Here is a 19443-nt window from a genome sequence, read left to right as displayed (position 1 = left end):
TGTTTTTGTCACTTCTAGATTAGACTACTGCAATGCTCTACTTTCCGGCTACCTGGATAAAGCACTAAATAAACTTCAGTTAGTGCTAAACACGGCTGCTAGAATCTTGACTAGGACCATATTTCTTCAGTGTTAGCCTCTCTACACTGGCTTCCTGTTAAAGCTAGGGCTGATTTCAATGTTTTACTGCTAACCTACAAAGCATTACGTGGGCCTGCTCCTACCCATCTTTCTACTGCCTCCCTTGCTGTCTCTGCCTGACTTGCTCCCTTCTCTCCACTGGGATTCTCTGCCTCTAACCTTATTACAGGGGCTGAGTCACTGGCTTACTGGTGCTCTTCCATGCCGTCCCTAGGAGGGGTGCGTCACTTGAGTGGGTTGAGTCACTGATGTGATCTTCCTGTCCGGGTTGGAGCCCCCCTCGGGTTTGTGCCGTGGGGGAGATCTTTGTGGGCTATACTCAGACTTGTCTCAGGATGGTAGGTTGGTGGTTGAAGATATCCCTCTAGTGGTGTGGGGGCTGTACTTTGGCAAAGTGGGTGGGGTTATATTCTGCCTGTTTGGTCCTGTCCGGGGGTATCATTGGACGGGGCCAGTGTCTCCTGACCCCTCCGGTCTCAGCCTTCAGTAATTATGCTGCAATAGTTAATGTGTCGGGGGGGATAGGGTCAGTCTGTTATATATGGGGGAAGTCTCTCTCTCTCTCACACACACACACACACACACACACCTGATGACTCCTTGCTGTCCCCAGTCCACGTGGTCATGCTACTGCTCCAGTTTCAACTGTTCTGCCTGCGGCTATGGAACCCTGACCTGTTCATTGGACGTGCTACCTGTCCCGGACCTGCTGGTTTGGACTCTCTCTCTCTCTCTCTCTACTGCACCTGCTGTCTCTAACTCTGAATGATCGGCTATGAAAAGCCAACTACAATTTACTCCTGAAGTGCTGACATGTTGCACCCTCTACAACCACTGTGATTATTATTATTTGACCCTGCTGGTCATCTATGAACATCTTGGCCATGCACTGTTATAATCTCCACCCGGCACAGCCAGAAAAGGACTGGCCAAGTTTCTTCCTAGGTTCCTGCCTTTCTAGGGAGTATTTCCTAGCCATCATGCTAAGTTGTGTGTGCGCAGGGGTTTGTGAAAAGAAGAACCGAGACCAAAGGCAGAGAAATGGGGAGCACAAAAGAAAGAAGAGGGGAAAAAGAGCAACCGAGAGAAATAGAAGACAGGGTTTAAGCCAGAGATAGAAACAGGGCAGGTAAGAGAATGAGAGAGAAGGAAAAGAGGATGAGATAGAGAGATTAACCTAAATAAATCAGGGCTATAGGGCAGGATGGAGAGGAGACTGACACTCACCATTTGGACCTGTCCGTCCTCTCCTATGCGGTGGATCTGGACCTGTTGGACGGCCTGGTTGGCCAGGGTGTAGTGTAGAGTCTGCTGGGTCACCCCCTCCATGTGAGCCACCTCCGCCACAGCGCCACCCTCTGGGGAGGAAGGGCATTAGCACAGGGCAGGATGAGGCACTAGTGTAATGCAATAGAGTTAACAACAGTAAGGTTGAAGATAGAAGCTACCCAGCTCAGACACAGATCTAGGACCAGATTATTGACCGACTCCCCCAGATCCATTAGGTGGAAAGGGGGGATAGCAAACTGAAATAAAAGCCCATTCACCTCTGGAGGAATACTTGGCAACAGCTCAGGCCATCTGCTGGATGATGGCGTGTGTTTATACTGTATCAATCATGTCTAAATACACAACAAGGACTCTCAAGCTAGCAGTCCAAATAGACTCATGACCCAGCGGCCAAACACAACCCCCCCGGCCTCAGTCTAAACACCCACCACTATCACACCCACGTCCCCCATCAGCCCACCATAGCTCCATCTATTATCTCATTGGGGGTGTGTGTGCTTGGTGTGTGTGATTAGTTTACACTGGTGCGTGCGTGCTCACTTTGAGAAAATGGGTTTTTGTTGCTAGATTGATGTAGGCCTACATCCCACCACACTGATCATAAAAGGGACAAAGCAGGCCTAAATGACTCATTCTCAAAATAATATTATCATGGCATATAAAACGAGGCACAGACATCTGACTGATACAGCTCATATCATAGCAATATGTTGTATTTCCTGCCAGTAAGAGGTCCATCTTCCAACCTTCAGCATGACCACAGGTGTCTCTCAAATGGCCCCCGTAATCCTATATAGTGTGCTACATTTGACCAGAGCTCTATGGGCCTTGATCAAAAGTTGTGCACTATATAGTGAATAGGGTGCCATCTGGGGCACAACCCATGAACTGTAGTATGTAAATAATCCCCAGTCCAGCCATTGGCAGTGAGGCGAGAGCCTGGTGGCTCGAGGAGACTGTACTTTTGGTGTTAGCCCTCTCTCTACATTCATTAATAAATAACGGTTTAAAGTTAGTTTAAATGTCGAAGCAGTTTTATTAAGAGGAGTGTGAGAGAACGTGCTCTGCAGGGTGCATGGGTGCGTGGTCTGGGAAAAGAGCAGGCTATGACTGTACACCCCTTGTGTGGGCTCACAGGATATTTGGGTTTCCCCTGCTGTCCCACTCTCTCTGGTCAGGGGTGAGAGGTGATGGATCACAGGGAGGGGAGGACAGGAGGCGTTGTTGTGTTGTGAAGATTAGAACCATCTGCTACACTCTGCATCTGCACTACTCACTGGGTTCCTTATACACCAACACATAAGTGAGAGGAAAGACTAGTTTTACTATAAAGTGTGTGTGTGTGTGTGTGTGATGACCCCAGGTATCATGACTACCTGAGCTGCCAGGCGCGTTGGCGCTACGTCTGGAGAAGCTCTTGACTGCCAGACTCTGGCCGCGCTGCTTGCGTCTCCATGCCGTGCGACACTTGGAGTCGATGCTCTGCTTGATCCGGTACCAGTCCGACTCAGTGATGCCAAACTTATAGAACAGGTGACCTGAGGGGAACAAGGACCGAGGGCACATGTTAGGATGACTTCAATTTAAGATGGTTAACTCACCATGGCAAGGTAGAAATGGTCATAATAATTGCTTAAGATGGAGAGTGGTTCATGCCAAGTCTGTGTGTGTAGTTTGGACAGTGCAACCTTGTCCCACTAACAATGCAACTCTGCCTGAACTGTGAAAATGTCAGAAGCACTGAAAACTCTAGCTAGATTCTAAATCTGGTGGTCAAGGTACAGGTGGTCAGGTACCACTGCTAGTACTCATATCATCCCAATCTCTGACCCTGGGGACCATGTAGGTCGATATATATAACATGTGAGAGGGTGGGGTTATGTTAGCAGCTGGTTTGAGGGTGAGACGGAGGAGTTGACAGCTTCTTTCTACCCCGATTAACGAGGCTGCTATCACCCGAGGGGAAGAGTTGAGACACGAGGAGGGGGAAGGGGGTGTGGGGGTTGGCCTCTAGCACACACACACCAACACACAAAACGCCTGACAGTCGTGTACAGGCACGAAAGGCAGGTGCTCTCTCACCAGTCCCAGTTGGACAGGCAGGCAGAGGAGTAGCTATGTTCCCATTAACTTGTCCAACGATTTTTGGTCGACATTTAGAGAGGTCGCATTTAAACTAGATGCGACAATTGCCTGCTTGGGTGAGTTTCCATTTAACCATTGTGTCAATAAAACAGCTGAACGTAATGACGTCACACCAACAAAACATTTTGTAGAAAAACCTAGTGTCTAATAAAAATGTAGTGGTTGAAGTGTTTACCCATTTAGGCAAATTGAGTATTAATACATTGGCGACATCCTGTATGTCCTTCCACCTAGCTGTTTCAGGTCTCAGGTAGCCCGTGAAAGACAGCATGGATAGAACACAATCATTTATATTTGCCATATTATAACAATTCTCATGCGCCAAAGTATCACCACGGTCTGTGTATTGGTGACACTTGCACTGTACATCTGAAATAATTGGATGGTTAAATTTGCCAGCCAAACAGAAAAGCAAGGCGAAGCAATTCAGACATGGGTAAACATTTTTATAGTAAGAAAAATGGTATTGGGCATTTAAAATTAAATGTTGGGTGGAGCATTATAGTTACGGGGGTGACATTACGTGCCATGTGTACATTCAAAATGATTTGGCAATCATCATTTATTAGAAAAACAGTTTCCATCATAGTTTATCACAATAAAGAAAGTTTGTCGACAGGAGAATTAACCTGCCGAACAGATACAAAATGTTGTTTGATCTTTAGAACAGTTCTGCTATATCTGCCGTTTCCATTGAACATGCAACGATTTTTTTGTGACATAAACCCGGGACAATGGAAACCTGCCTACTGTGAGTGAGTCACCTGGAACTGCTCCAGCCCCCACATACCTCAGTGTCAGCCCAAATCTGTCTCCACACACAGGTACACATACACACCATACCTGAACTGCATAAACACACACCTGAATTACACAAAGACACACACAACAACTGCATCACACAAGTGCACAGACGCACACACCAACACACTCCGCCACTCCTGCGATCAACAGACAGTAATAGATGTGGGGAGACAGAGTCCAAATCCCTCACCACACACACACACACACACACACACACACACACACACACACGACTAGTCCCAATAAATACTCCTCTACCACAGCCAGCCTCCCCTGGATCCCCTCCAGCTTCCCTCATTACCCATTTAAGCTTAATTAGGAATCAAAGGGGTCAGCGCATTAGCTATGGCCCCATCATGAACACTCCGACCTACATGTGCTTGTCAATTGGAGTTTGGTATGTTGTAAAATGTGTTATGCATGAATGCATGTGTTGTTCTAACCTGCCTGGGGAATGCAGAGAGATTCAGGTCACACTGGATGGAACTGGAGCTACACTACAACATGGGTCAGTGCTATCTTAACAGGTAACACAGGAGCATTTGGAGTTGAGGGTGTGGCTGTTGTGACAAGTGGTTGATGACAGGGTCAAAGGATAAGTGCTAGAGGGTGAAGGGATTGAGCCCTGCCTATGATACATCTATGGGGAAAGATTGATCAAAGTCACTGGCAACTGGTGCCATGTCAAGCGTGTGAGTGAGTGAGTGGGTTGGTGTGCGTGACTCACAGCGTACGCCGTAGATCATGAGCGGGTCCAGCTGCTTCTTGCCGTGCTTGCCCTGTCCTGACAGGTTGGACATTGCCTGCACTTCGCGGTGGAAAAGGTAGTCCAGCAGTGTCAGCGCCATCTTCTCCGCTGTGCGGCAGTTGGTGCTGAGGTGGAGCATGTCGCCCGGCAACACTGGGCAACGTACACGCATCTCTGCATTGTTCTCGTCGCCAAGCCACGTACCTGCTGGGTAGTCATCTATAAAGAGAGGTGAAAGGGGGAGTTAAGTGGGTGGGTGGGTGCAGTGACAAAAGGTATAACCCCCAAAACTACTCTGCGTACAACCCCCAAAACTACTAGGTATAACCCACAAAACTACTCGGTATAACCCACAAAACTATATAAAACAAAAGTATGTGGACAGCCGTTCAAATTAGTTCATCAAATGTCTGCCCTGTTAGAGCTGCCCCAGTCAACTATAAGTGCTGTTATTTTGAAGTGGAATTGTCTAGGAGCAACAACAGCTCAGCCGCAAAGTGTTAGGCCACACAAGCTCCCAGAACGGGAACACGAGTGCTGAAGTGCGCTTCACCATTTTGCAGTCCAACAGATGAATCTGGGTTTGGCGGATGCCAGGAGAACCCCACCTGCCCCAATGCATAGTGCCAACTGTAAAGTTTGGTGGAGGAGGAATAATGGTCTGGGACCGTTTTACGCTAAAACATACAATGACATTCTAGACGATTTTGTGCTTCCAACTTTGTGGCAACAGTTTGGGGAAGGCCCTTCCCTGTTTCACGAAGCCAGGTCCATACAGATATGGTTTGTTGAGATCGGTGTGGAAGAACTGGACTGGCCTGCACAGAGCCCTGACCTTAACCCCATCGAACACCTTTGGGATGAATTGGAACGGCGACTGCAAGCCAAGCCTATTCGCCCAACATCAGTGCCCAACCTCACTAATGCTCGTGGCTGAATGGAAGCAAGTCCCTGCAGAAATGTTCCAACATCTAGTGGAAAGCCTTCTCAGAAGAGTGGAGGCTGTTATAGCAGCAAAGGGGGGACCAACTCCATATTAATGTCCATGATTTTGGAATGAGATGTTGGACGAGCAGGTGTCCACATAACAGCAAACCTGTTGCTCTGCCTTCTCAACAATACTATCAAAAAGGCAGGTCCTAGTTTTGTCGCACCTGGACTAATGTTCAGTCCTATGGTCAGGTGCCACAAAGAAAGATTACAATTGGCTCAAAACAGGGCAGCACAGCTGGCCCTTAGAATGTACACAGAGCTAATATTAATAATATGGATGTAAATCTCTCATGGCTCAAAGTGGAGGAGAAATAGACTTCATCACTACTTGTTTTTGTAAGAAGTGTTGACAAGCTGAATGTACCGAGCTGTCTGTTTAAGCTACTAGCACACAGCTCGGACACGCACGAATACCCCACAAGACATGCCACCAAAGATCTCTTCACTACCGAAATCAAGACGCACAGTACTACATAGAGACATGACCACATGGAACTCTATTCCTCATCAGGTAACTGATGCAAGCAGTACAAAGACACCTTATGGAACAGCAAGGACCGTGAAGAGACACAGGCACACACTTACACATGATAAGACACGCACTCTACACACACACACACAAACGTACACATAGATTTTTTATATACACGTGGTAGTAGAGTAGTGGACTGAGGGGACACAATGTGTTGTGGAAAATGTTATGCAATATTTTAAATTGTATATAAATGCCTTAATGTTGCAGGACCACAGGAAGAGTAGCTGCCGTCAAGGACTTGGCAGCAGCTAATGGGGATCCTTAATAAATACAAATAAAAGACATACTTTTGGTCACGTAGTGTATTTGTAGGTCGGTGTCTATAAGACATATTTCTGTGAAGCAGCAATAGCTTTAACACCTTTTCATGGGTGAAGGTTTTTGGGCTTAATGTTTTAATGAATATTTATATGTATAGACACAGTAACACACATGCACATAAGCAAACACAATACTTCACAGGAAGGCCTACACCAGGTTTTCTTTCGCTTTACATACCAATTTTATTATTACACAATCCTGTGTGATCAATATGATCCTTTCTCTGTATGAATGTATTCTGTGGCAGCCTACAGATAGATACATGGAGGTATAAATTAAGTGTAAATTGACATCAATAATGTACGTGTAACCGCCTCCAACAAAAATATGACAAAGCAAATACATACTTGGTAAAAAACATAAATATATATAAAAATATACATTTAAAATAAGCCTAGACCTTCACCATCTCTGCTACTGCTGATACCACAGCACAGCCTTGTGGAAACCATCAGGAGTACATCAACACACAGCTCTAGAGGTTATTATACATTCTCTAACAATAGGAATCTCCCTGGGGCATTACAGAGTTCAACAAGGAACAACACACTTCCTATGGGATAGCTAGACCCATCTACACAGAGTGTAAAAAAACAACATTATGCTCTTTCCATGACATAGACCGACCAGGCGAACGCCATGATCCCTTGTGATGTTGTCTGTTAAATCCACTTCAAAAATCAGTGTAGATGAAGGGGAGGAGACAGGTTAAAGAAGGAGACATGGATTGTATAGGTGTGCCATTCAGAGGGTGAATGGGCAAGACAAGATTTAAGAGCCTTTGAACAGGGTATAGTAGTAGGTGCCAGGCACACCGGTTTGTGTCAAGAACTGCAACACCGCTAGGTTTTTTACACTTAATAGTTTCCCGTGTGTATCAAGAATGGTCAACCACCTATTTTAGGCGAGGTGCTGGCTAGCGGAGTGGAACACTTAAAACAAATAAAGCAGAGCCGCACACTCTAGGAGCTCAGATGCAAAAATATTTATGTCCAACGTTTCGACAGACAAGCTGTCTTCATCAGGGTATCAAGAATGGTCCACCACCCAAAGGACATCCTGTCAACTTGACAACTGTTGAGGCATTAGAGTCAACATGGGCCAACATACCTGTGGAATGCTATTGACACCTTGTAGAGTCCCATGCCCCGATGAATTGAGGATTTTATGAGGGATAAATGGGGGGGTGGAACTCAATATTAGGAAGGTGTTCTTAATGTTTTGTACCTCTCAGTGTATATACACTACTGTTCAAAAGTTTGGGGTCACTTAGAAATGTCCTTGTTTTCCATGAAAACATACGTGGAATGAGATGCAAAGGTTATAAATAATTATTTTTAATTGAAATAATAATCCTTCAAACTTTGCTTTCATCAAAGATTCCCATTTGTAGCAATTACAGCCTTGCAGACCTTTGGCATTCTAGTTGTCAATTTGTTGAGGTAATCTGAAGAGATTTCACCCCATGCTTCCTGAAGCACTACCCACTTGTTGGATTGGCTTTATGGGCACTTCTTACGTACCATACGGTCCAGCTGCTCCCACAACAGCTTAATAGGGTTGAAATCTGGTAACTGAGTAACTGAGAGAATACCAGCTGACTGCTTCTTCCCTAAATAGTTATTGCATAGTTTGGAGCTGTGCTTTTGGTCATTGTCCTGTTGTAGGAGGAAATTGGCTGCAATTAAGCCCTGTCCACAGGGTATGGCATGGCATTGCAAAATGGAGTGATAGCCTTCCTTTTTCAAGATCCCTTTTACCATGTACAAATCTCCCACTTTACCACCTCTAAAGCACCCCCAGACCATCACATTGCCTCCACCATGCTTGACAGATGGCGTCAAGCACTCCTCCAGCATCTTTTCATTTTTTCTATGTCTCACGAATGTTCTTCTTTGTGATCCGAACACCTCAAACTTTGGCAGTCCGTAACACTTTTTTCCAATCTTCCCCTGTCCAGCATCTGTGTTCTTTTGCCCATCTTAATATTTTATTTTTATTGGCCAGTCTGAGATATGGCTTTTTCTTTGCAACTCTGCCTAGAAGGCCAGCATCCCGGAGTCACCTCTTCACTGTTGACATTGAGACTGGTGTTTGGCGGGTACTATTTAATGAAGCTGAAGTTAAGGACTTCTGAGGCGTCGGTTTCTCAAACTAGACACTCTAATGTACTTGTCCTCTTGCTCAGTTGTGCACCGGGACCTCCCAGTCCTCGTTCTATTCTGTTAGAGCCAGTTTGCACTGTTCTGTGAAGGGAGTAGTACAGTGTTGTACGAGATCTTCAGTTTCTTGGTAATTTCTCGCATGGAATAGCCTTCATTTCGCAGAACGAGAATAGATTGACGAGTTTCAAAAGAAAGCCTTTGTTTCGAACCCATAAATGCGGATGCCCCAGATACTCAACTAGTCTAAAGAAGGCCCCATTTTATTGCTTCTTTAAATCAGCACAACTGTTTTCAGCTGTGCTAACATAATTGCAAAAGGGTTTTCTAATGATCAATTAGCCTTTTCAAATTATAAACTTGGTTTTCTAACACAATGTGCCATTGGAACAGTGATGGTTGCTGATAATGGGCCTCTGTACGCCTACGTAGATATTCCATTAAAAAAATCTGCCATTTCCAGCTACAATAGTCATTTACAACATTAACCATGTCTACACTGTATTTCCGATCAATTTGATGGGCAAAAAAAATAGCTTTTCTTTCAAAAACAAGGACATTTTTAAGTGACCCCAAGCTTTTGAGAGGTGTGGAGAATTTGTTCTTAACTGACTTGCCTAGTCAAATAAAAATAAATAAATAAAAAAGTGGAAGGATCTCACACACACGCACACCCTTTGAAAACCACATGGTGCCCTCCAGCTAACACCGACAAAGACACGTCGCCATGGAAACTTGCAGCTGCAAATAAATGAATATGTATGCATGGAACGTCTTTGAAGCTAACCAAGGACCTTCCAGAAACCACTCAAAACAGCCCAAACAACAAAAACAACAGCATGAGCTGCAGAGTGAGAGACTTTGCTCAATCAGAAAAACATTTCCTCTCCTCAGGCGTGTCAGTGACCACTGGGAAAGCCGCTGACTCGACAGAGTGAGACCATCCTAGGAGACTTAAAAACAGTCTGTGTGAGACACTAGCTACAACAGATGTTTCAGTCTGTATCATTACCAGCGTAGACGTAAACACAGCACCATTATACACGAACACAGGTGGTAGTATTTGGGTGTTAAGAAGTGCCAGGCAACATATCACATCCACAAATCAAATTCCAGCTGCATTTGAGTTCAAATGTGTTGATGTAACTGTCTAACTAAGAAGACTTCAGCCCGATTCACAAAATGGTGACAGGGATGAATAGATCAAGAGGCTTTTTCTTTACAATGCACACTTCAAACCATGTTTGGGACATATGTTTGGGACATATGTGTGTGTGTGTGTGTGTGTATCTGTGGTTCCTGAGTTTCTCTGTGTGTGCATGTTTATGGTTTTCTGTGAAGGTTTGTGTATGTGCATGCATGTATCATGTGTGCACGCTCCGACAGGGTCGTACCCTCGGAGTTGAGGGTGATGAGTGTGACGTTCTGGGTGCTCTGGGAGTTGTTGGCCTGGCCACTGTTGGACACCGAGTCGCTGGCCTCTGAACCGCTCTCCTGTTCCTCCTGGCTGTCCTCCGGCGCCGGCACCTTCACCAGGAACGTGTTCTGCCTCCGCCCGCCCACTGTGCTGATGGAACAAACACAGAGGCTTAGTTAGAGCGAGGTATCAACACAGGGACCCATGGGCCGAGCCAAACTGCATTCCACCGTGTTCTGTTTGAGTCACTAAACTCTGCAGGTTTCATAGGACCACCGTGTTACGAAGGTTCTGTGTAGATCAGACTTTAGATCACAGTTTCATGCACAACAGTATTTGTTCTGTATGCGATTCTAAAAAAAACAGGTGTCAGTCACTCACTTGCTAAGGAGGTTCTCCAGTGAATCTGCCCCTCGAGTTACTGACTCCTCCTGACCCTTCGGTCGGTCTTGGCTCACTATGACATTGGTCTGCGGAACAACACTGCAGGGGCAGACGGGGAATTCTTCTGTGTCAAATACCTCAACAGGCTCCAGTGTCAAATTATGTTCATGGGAAAAGGTGCATTCTACTTAAGCACTCACTTGTAAGGGAATGAGTACTCCCTCACCCCTCAAAGTACAAGTCAACAAGTGTCAACATCCTCCAGTGTATCACCCTTTGTCTCCAAGTCCTCATCTCACCCTGACCAGTCCCCAAATTATATCCCACCATGATCCCCAGTCCTAACCAGGTTGTATTCATTAGGCACCAGAAGAAAACAGACAGAAAAGACTACCTGAACATAAGAAACAAGAAACTCTCATTTTTGTTTGTCGTGCCAAAATGGCCTGCTACGATATCCCCTTATGAATATGGACCCGGGGCCACACTTCAACTCACCAGCGCACTTTGTTCCAGGTCTGGGTGGCACCTAGAGGGGAGCCGGCCACCATAGGGACCTGGATGGGTGCCTGGTTCTTGTTGACCACGGCATCCAGCTTCTTCTCCAGGGTCCGGCATGTCACCTCTACCAGCTGCAACTTGGCCTCCATGTTGTCCAGACGCTGGCAGATCGTTTGGCTGATGGAGTACAACAAGGTCTGGAGAGCAGAAGAGGTAAAGAGTGAGAGTGAGAGAAAGTTCATTGTGTGTGTGTGTGTGTGTGTGTGTGTGTGTGTGTGTGTGTGTGTGTGTGTGTGTGTGTGTGTGTGTGTGTGTGTGTGTGTGTGTGTGTGTGTGTGTGTGTGTGTGTAAATACATGTTACACATTGGTGGTGGATGAAGTAAGTTCCCTTCTTTACAATGAGCTTACAGACTAAGCACTACAGTAGACCTATTCTTACAAACTCTATAGTATTATGGCGGTCCGCAAAACAAAAGTTAAAGCTGCATGCCACCACCTACTGTACAATCTATTATACTTGGTGATATAAAAGGGAAAATGGAAAAAAATAATAAGAATAACCCAACCAACTCTTAACCGTCATTAAAAAAACACCACCATTGCACTACTTTAACACCATCTAATCCTACCCCAGGCCGACATCCTGGGAGGACAGAACACTACCATTCAACACCACCTGTAACGCATCCGCAGTACAATATTGTAATCCTAAATACTTCTCTGCAGCTGGCATCACAACGAAGGTGACAAATATAACCACGGTTATGTGAAATGTATGGATCACTCCAATATATTGGTATCACTCCGCAGCGGAGGGATACATCTGAGGTGAGGCTTTACAGATTTACTCCAGTGTACACCTGTGTCACAGCTGGGATCCGCCCCTATATAGACCCAATGGCCGCAACTCACATTCTCTACATAATTTTTTAGGCGCCTCTAGCACCGTAGAGGATTGGAGTGATCCATATAGCTCACATAACCGTGGTTACATAGGGAACATTGGTTATGTTTAACTATATTGGATCACTCCAATATTTTGGTATGCCCGTACCAGATTTAGTCGGTGCTAGAGGGACCTGGCCAGCCAGCAGCGAAGTCCCAGCGCGGGACCGAGACGCAGGGGCCGTCAATGTGGAAGGGGGGTCCCGGCACCATCCCCGGAAGGGGAGGCGACGCCCAGGACTGCTGAACCAACTGCAGAGGGAGGTGCCACATTTACCCGATAGTACCTAGCAAAGGTGCAAGAGACAGCTGGCCACAGCACAGATATCAGTGAGGGGTACACCTCTCAGTAGAGCCCAGGACGCAGCCTCACCTCGTGTTGAATGTGCCAGCACAGATCCCAGCACTGGCTTGCCAGCCAGGCGGTATGCTATTGTAATCGTGTCACAATCCAGTGAGGGAGCCTCTGCTTTGATAGCCCAGCATCCAGGACTCTCTCACCATAGCAGACAAAGAGCTGGCCTGTTGTTCTCACTAACCGTGTCCGCTCCACATAGACAGCCTGTGCCCGCATGCCGGAGGGAGGCCCAGACTCCCCCGCCACTGCCAGGGGGTCGTAAGCAGACAGAATAAAAGGGATGTTCACATGCCTGTCAGAGAACCTTTGGGAGGAATGAAGGGTTGAGGCAGAGAGACATACTCCTCCCACCGGGGTCCATTTGGTAGCATTCAGAACGGACCGAAAGAGCATGGAACTCACCCACCCTCTTCATGAAAGTAATCGCTACCAAGAAAGCCACCTTCATAGTGAGGTGTTTCAGTGAGGCAGACTCCAATGGCTTTGCCAAAGCTGCCAAGACCACATCCAGATCCCAGCTAGCCATTGAATGGGGCCTAGCTGGACGCAGGCGACGAACCCCTTTCATAAACCTAGAGACCAAGGGATGGCACCCAACTGGCCTGTCCATCCACCCCACAAATACCCTCTCAGTAAAAGAGGCTGCCAAGCCCTCATCCAAGCGAGACTGCAGGTACTGGAGGACATACTGCACCCGCATGACTCGGGCACAACCTCAATACCGGTGCACAAAGAGTTTAACAACCACCAGTGCATATGGTATGCCACAGATGTAGCCGGTGCCCTAGCGCTCTGCATGGTCTTCATTACGCCCTCCTGTAGTCCTAACATGGACCATTGGTGCCGTTCAGCAGCCAAGCCCACAGACTGAGGCGGTGCGATCTCGGATTGCACAGAGTTCCCCCGGCCCGAGACAGCAGGTTGGGTCTCAGGGGCAGTTGCCAAGGTGTCCCAGACAACAGGGTCAGGAGAAGGCTGAACCAGGGTTGTCTGGGCCAGTATGGGGCCACCACTAGCAGACGATGCTCCGCCATCCAGGTCCTGTCCAGCACAGCCTGGATCAGTGGAAAAGGGGGGAATGCGTAAAGCTCCAGCCCTGGCCGACCCTGGCGCCACCAGAGGCCCTGGTGGCGCCGACATGGAGTACCACGGGGGGCAGTGTGCATTGTCCAGGGAGGAAAACAGGTCCACCTGCACCCTCCTGAACTTGTCCCACAGGTGCTGCACCACCTGGGGATGTAGGCTCCAGTCCCAAGGTGGCGGGAACTCTCTCTACCCTCCTATCCGCTGCCAAATTCAGGATGCCATGTACGTGTGCTGTGTGTAGAGACGCTAGACGTCCCTGAGCCCAGAGAAGGATATCCCGTGCCATAAGATAGAGGCAGTGGGACCTCAGTCCACCCTGATGGTTGATGCAAGCCACCACTGTGGTGTTGTCCGTTCTCATCAGGACATGTCTTTCCTTCAGATGTGGAAGGAAAGACCGCAGGGCCAGCTGTACAGCTCGGAGCTCTAGTGTATTGATGTGCCTGCCGGTCCAAGGGGGTAGCCAATAGCCGCTGGCCGACCTGCCCTTGGTCACACCTCCCCAGCCAATCTGGGAGGCATCTGTGCTGACTAGCTCTCAGTGACACATCCTCAGCATCTCCACCCCACCTGAGAGAAAGGAGCAACAGCGCCACCTCAACAACGCCCTGAGGAACTGCATGGTCACCCGCAGCTGGCGGTGACGCTTTGGGTGCAGCCGGTGGGAGTTGAACCACTATTGAAGAGGCCGGAGATGGAGCAGGCCCAAGGGAATCAGCAACGAGGCCGCCATCAGCAAGCCCAACAGGCGATGGCAGGTCAGGGTGGATACCACCCGCCCCTGCCGAAAGTGGTCGAAACAAGATAAGATCGCCTGAACCCTTCTGGTGGGCAGGCGTGCTCTCATGAGGACTGAGTCCAGTTCCATGTCAAAGAAGGACACCTTTTTTTTTAACTTCAACCCCTTTTCTACCCAATTTTATGGTATCCAATTGGTAGTTACAGTCTTGTCTCATCGCTGCAACTCCTGTACGGACTTGGGAGAGGCGAAGGTCGAGAGCCGTGCGTCCTCCGAAACACAACCCAGCCAAGCCACACTGCTTCTTGACACAATGCCCGCTTAAAACGGAAGCCAGCCGCACCAATGTGTCAGAGGAAACACCGTACACCTGGCAACCGTGTCGGCGTGCATTGCGCCCGGCCCGCCACAGGAGTCACTAGAGCGAGATGGGACAAGAACATCCCTGCCGGCCAAACCCACTCCTAACCCGGACAACGCTGGGCCAATTTTGTACTGCCCCATGGGTCTCCCGGACGCGGCCGGCTGCGACAGAGCCTGGACTCGAACCAGGATCTCTAGTGGTACAGCTAGCACTGCGATGCAGTGCCTTAGAACACTGCGCCACTCAGGAGGCAGATGATTCTTGTCATTTATAGTAATACCCAGCCTACCGATGTGGGTCAGGAGCCTTTCTCAGTCTGACAGGACCTGGGTCTTGGTCGGGACACAAATCAGCCAATCAAATCAATTTATATAGCCCTTCGTACATCAGCTGATATCTCAAAGTGCTGTACAGAAACCCAGCCTAAAACCCCAAACAGCAAGCAATGCAGGTGTAGAAGCACGGTGGCTAGGAAAAACTCCCTAGAAAGGCCAAAACCTAGGAAGAAACCTAGAGAGGAACCAGGCTATGTGGGGTGGCCAGTCCTCTTCTGGCTGTGCCGGGTGGAGATTATAACAGAACATGGCCAAGATGTTCAAATGTTCATAAATGACCAGCATGGCCCAATAATAATAATAATAAGGCAGAACAGTTGAAACTGGAGCAGCAGCACGGCCAGGTGGACTGGGGACAATCGTCCAGGTAATTGAGGATCAACAATCCTCTGGACGTGAGAGGTGCCAGGAACAGCGTCCATGCACTTTGTGAAAGTGCAGGGTGCCAAGGAGAGGCCGAAAGGAAGAACCATGAATTCGTAAGCCGTCCCTTCGAAAGTGAATCTGAGGTACTGCCAATGAGATGGGTGAACAGGAACCTTGAGGTACGCATCCCTCAGCTAAAGCATCACAAACCACTGGTCCCTGGACACGGCCTGCAACACGCGACTGGGGACAGCATGTAGAACCTCAGTACCTTCAAGTACCCATTGAGATTGATGAGGTCCAGAATCAGTTATCAACCCCTGGGGTAATGGGGAGAGTGGCTCTGGAGAGCAGACGGCAGATTGGGCCAGCCAGAGATGGCGCCGGGAAGTAACCACCTGTGCCATGGCCAGTGCCAACTCTGGAGCAGGGAAACAAGGCGAGACACCTCCATTGCTTCCCGGAGGAACTCCCCGCAACCAGGGCAACAGTCTACAGGTAGGCCTGCAGCAGCATGGCCACGTTGGTAAGGCAGCCAAGAGAGCAGAGGGACCCATATGTGGCTTTCAAGTCCGCATCAAAGACTCTGGGGGGGTCCTGGCTTCAGTCGCAGGTTCCACACTATAATCTCCCAGTCCGGGAGGACCATGGGAGCTATCATGGCATCCATGGTCGGGTACTCCCGGAGGCCGAGTGACTCGTAACATAACTCCATGGTCCAGTCTTTGCTGTGAGTCAGAAGAGCCCTCTGGCAGAGGCCCAGTTCTCCTGCAAGGCCTCGCAGAACTCAGCAGAGATGGGGACAGATGGAGAGTCATCTCTGTCCACCAGTTTGATGTCCAGTGCAGTGGCTACCGGAGTGAGTAGGCTCCTCATAGCCTCTCGAGCCGCTGGGGGCGATGAAGCCCCACTGCCGGCTTCTGATGGCTTGTCAGCCTGGTAGCCCCGCTCACGGTGGTGAACAGTGCCAGCATCGTCCCCCAGGAACAGCCTATCACTGGTCAACAGGGAACAGCTGTCATCGCCATCGAAGCTATCAACCTCCTGATGCAGGGCATGCGCCCTCCATTTAAGGTGGTCCCAGAGGTCCGACTCCTGCCCCCATCCAGGACTGGCAGCAGATGGGCAATGCCTGCGGTGGCTCCAGCTATGCTTCCTAGGAGGGATACTGGGCCCAGGAGAGGGACTAACAGCTCGCTGGTACACTACTCCTGAGGGAGGGAGCTCGTCCCCAGCCTGAGCCCGAGCCTGGCCGACCCACTTGTGCATGGATTTGATTTATTCATTTTTTGTTTGCGTTTTACACCAACTGCAATATTACCTAGCTGGTTTTAATATGCAAACAGTAAAAACAGCATCATATGATGGAGTAACTCCGTTAAGGAACTCCCCCAAAGTTAGTCTCAACGTAGTGGAAAGCCCACCGCGATACTCTTACACTCTGCAGGGGAAAGAACAAGACAAAAAGCCCACAGGGTAATTAGCAGAAAACCTGCACATATGGCATCGGGAGCAGCATGTTAAAGCAATTTACAACACACACATAGAACAAGCCCGTGGGCAAGTTGTGTAAGGTGAATTACAGATTGTGGCAGCAAGAGCCACCATACTAATGGATGCACACGGAGTCGTAGTGTAATGCTAGCGAAACACAATCACGACAAACCATGGGTGGAAGATACAGATCAAACGCGTGCAGCGAGTGGAGCACTAAAGAGGAGGTGCTAGGCATGTGGCCAGCTTCTTCAGGCTGCAAACAGCCAGTGAGTATAATTCACTTACCACTGACTTACCAAGCAAACTTCAGAAATGTTTTACCTCAAACCATACGGACGTCCGCTGAGAAAATGAAAGAGAATGTGTGTCGCGGCCATGGGGTCGATATGTAGGGGCGGACCCTAGCTGTGACACAGGTGTACACGGGAGTAAATCTGTAAATCCTCACCTCGGATGTATCCCTCTGCCATGTTTACTTTCACTTTCTAACCGAAGTTGGTGTGGGTTTTCGTTTTCTTTTTTTCTCCGTATATGGCAAATCTCATGGGCGTCCATGGTGGGTGTTAAGACCCTACCTGAGCTTACTTGGCCAGCACCCAGACAGTAGGCACCCCACCATAGATGCCTTTTAGAACCCATTTTAAAACCCCACCTGTTTTATACTGGTTGTCAGTGGCTCATTTTTTGTTCCATTTTTCTGTTGAGCAGTGTTTTTTGGAGTTCTTGTTTGGGAACATAACACTACATCAATGCAATTTGATTTATTTTCATAGGACAAACAAACTGACATGCTCACATGACTGACTCAGCTTAGAACTGCATATCATATCCAATATACCCCCGAAGTAGTCCACAAGTAACCTACCTTTAGAGATGCATCCTGGGTGCTGTTGTCCACCCTTGGCCTTTTCGTGTCAGGCTTGTCATCAGAATCTTCATGATTGTCCAACACATCTAACACATCACAAACAGTCATTCAAAAAAGATGCACTGTTGCTGCTGGTATGTAGCTCTTTCGAAGTGATTTATCCAAATGTACCCTAGCAGCGCACACGCCCCACCCACCTAAGGATTTGTCTTTTTGAACAATCCATTTCCTGTGTTTGAGGGGTGCAAAAATCCACCTGTCACTTACATCTCACTGGATTGATTGCTTTCATTTTGAAAGCAACTACCGAAAATGAACACGGATTATTGTGATATTATCTTTGATCTCGCAAACAATGTAAAGTATGTTTAGATAGATTTAGATTTTTAATCCGAGTGTATCCTGCTACTGACACATTTGTTTAATTATGCAAGAAAATGTGACAACAGTAACTAATGAGGCAGACTAGACAGAGCAGGTAAGGCAGATAGGGCTGCAACACTTGCTCTGTTCCACCCTTATGTTAAATCATATATGCAAAAACACCTGGGGCCTCATTTATAAACATTGTGCAAACACAAAATATTCCCCAAAACATTCATGCGCCAGTTCACGCATTAAATTGGCTGTATAAAAACTGAACTTCATGAGAGAATGTACTTATCCTCCCGCCACCTTTAGACCATGCGTACGCACAGTTTCTAGTGGTAGCCTTGTGCAAATAAGGACTATATCTTGACATATTCGTAACCAAAAAAACAGGTAGCTCAATATAATAAGATCATTTGCTGTTAGTGAGAAGAGCAAAAGTAGACTTATTTTATCTTTGCATTCTAACATAATTACACATCTATTTCCAATTATTTATACTCACAAAATAGCTTATAGGCCTACAACAAGTTTGTATAGGCTACCATTCTATACAAACCGATCCGAAGCACAGTTTAACGGTTGAACAGACTGTTCACCTTTTCTATTGACGTTTGTAGGCTACGTCTGAAAACTGTAAAGTCAAATTTATCGAGTAGCCTAGACAATATTTCATTTTTAAACATAATACATACAGTACCAGTCAAAGGTTTGGACACACCTACTCATTCCAGGGTTTTTCTTAAATGTGTACTATTTTCTACATTGTAGAATAATAGTGAATACATCACAACTATTAAATAACACATATGGAATCAAAAAAACAAAAAAGTGTTTAAACAAGTCAAAATATATTTGAGATTCATAAAAGTAGCCATCCTTTGCCTTGATGAAACCTTTGCGCACTCTTGGCCTTCTCTCAAACAGCTTCATGAGGTAGTCCCTTGGAATGTGTTTCAATTAACAGGTGTGCCTTCTTAAAAGTTCATTTGTGGAATTCCTTTCCTTCTTAATCCATTTGAGACAATCAGTTGTGTTGTGACAAGGTAGGGGTGGTATACAGAAGATTGCCCT

General features: G+C 47.4%; 1 protein-coding gene across 1 annotated transcript in view; it reads right to left on the bottom strand.

The window, feature by feature from the left end:
• The window catches only part of LOC109889512 (protein BANP-like), a 70263-nt gene that overhangs the window by 39873 nt on the left and 10947 nt on the right, over window positions 1–19443 (bottom strand). The window contains exons 3-9 of the mRNA XM_020480980.2: window positions 17998–18086; window positions 11439–11638; window positions 10938–11039; window positions 10534–10706; window positions 5108–5347; window positions 2808–2969; window positions 1369–1499 (exon numbers count right to left, since the gene is read on the bottom strand). Of these exons, the coding sequence (XP_020336569.1) occupies window positions 1369–1499; window positions 2808–2969; window positions 5108–5347; window positions 10534–10706; window positions 10938–11039; window positions 11439–11638; window positions 17998–18086 (1097 nt within the window). The remainder of the gene's footprint in view (window positions 1–1368; window positions 1500–2807; window positions 2970–5107; window positions 5348–10533; window positions 10707–10937; window positions 11040–11438; window positions 11639–17997; window positions 18087–19443) is intronic.

The sequence above is a fragment of the Oncorhynchus kisutch genome, linkage group LG4 (assembly GCF_002021735.2).
Source record: "Oncorhynchus kisutch isolate 150728-3 linkage group LG4, Okis_V2, whole genome shotgun sequence".
NCBI lineage: Eukaryota > Metazoa > Chordata > Actinopteri > Salmoniformes > Salmonidae > Oncorhynchus > Oncorhynchus kisutch.
The sequence above is the reverse complement of the archived record's forward strand: the minus strand, read 5'-3'. Positions and strand labels throughout refer to the sequence as shown.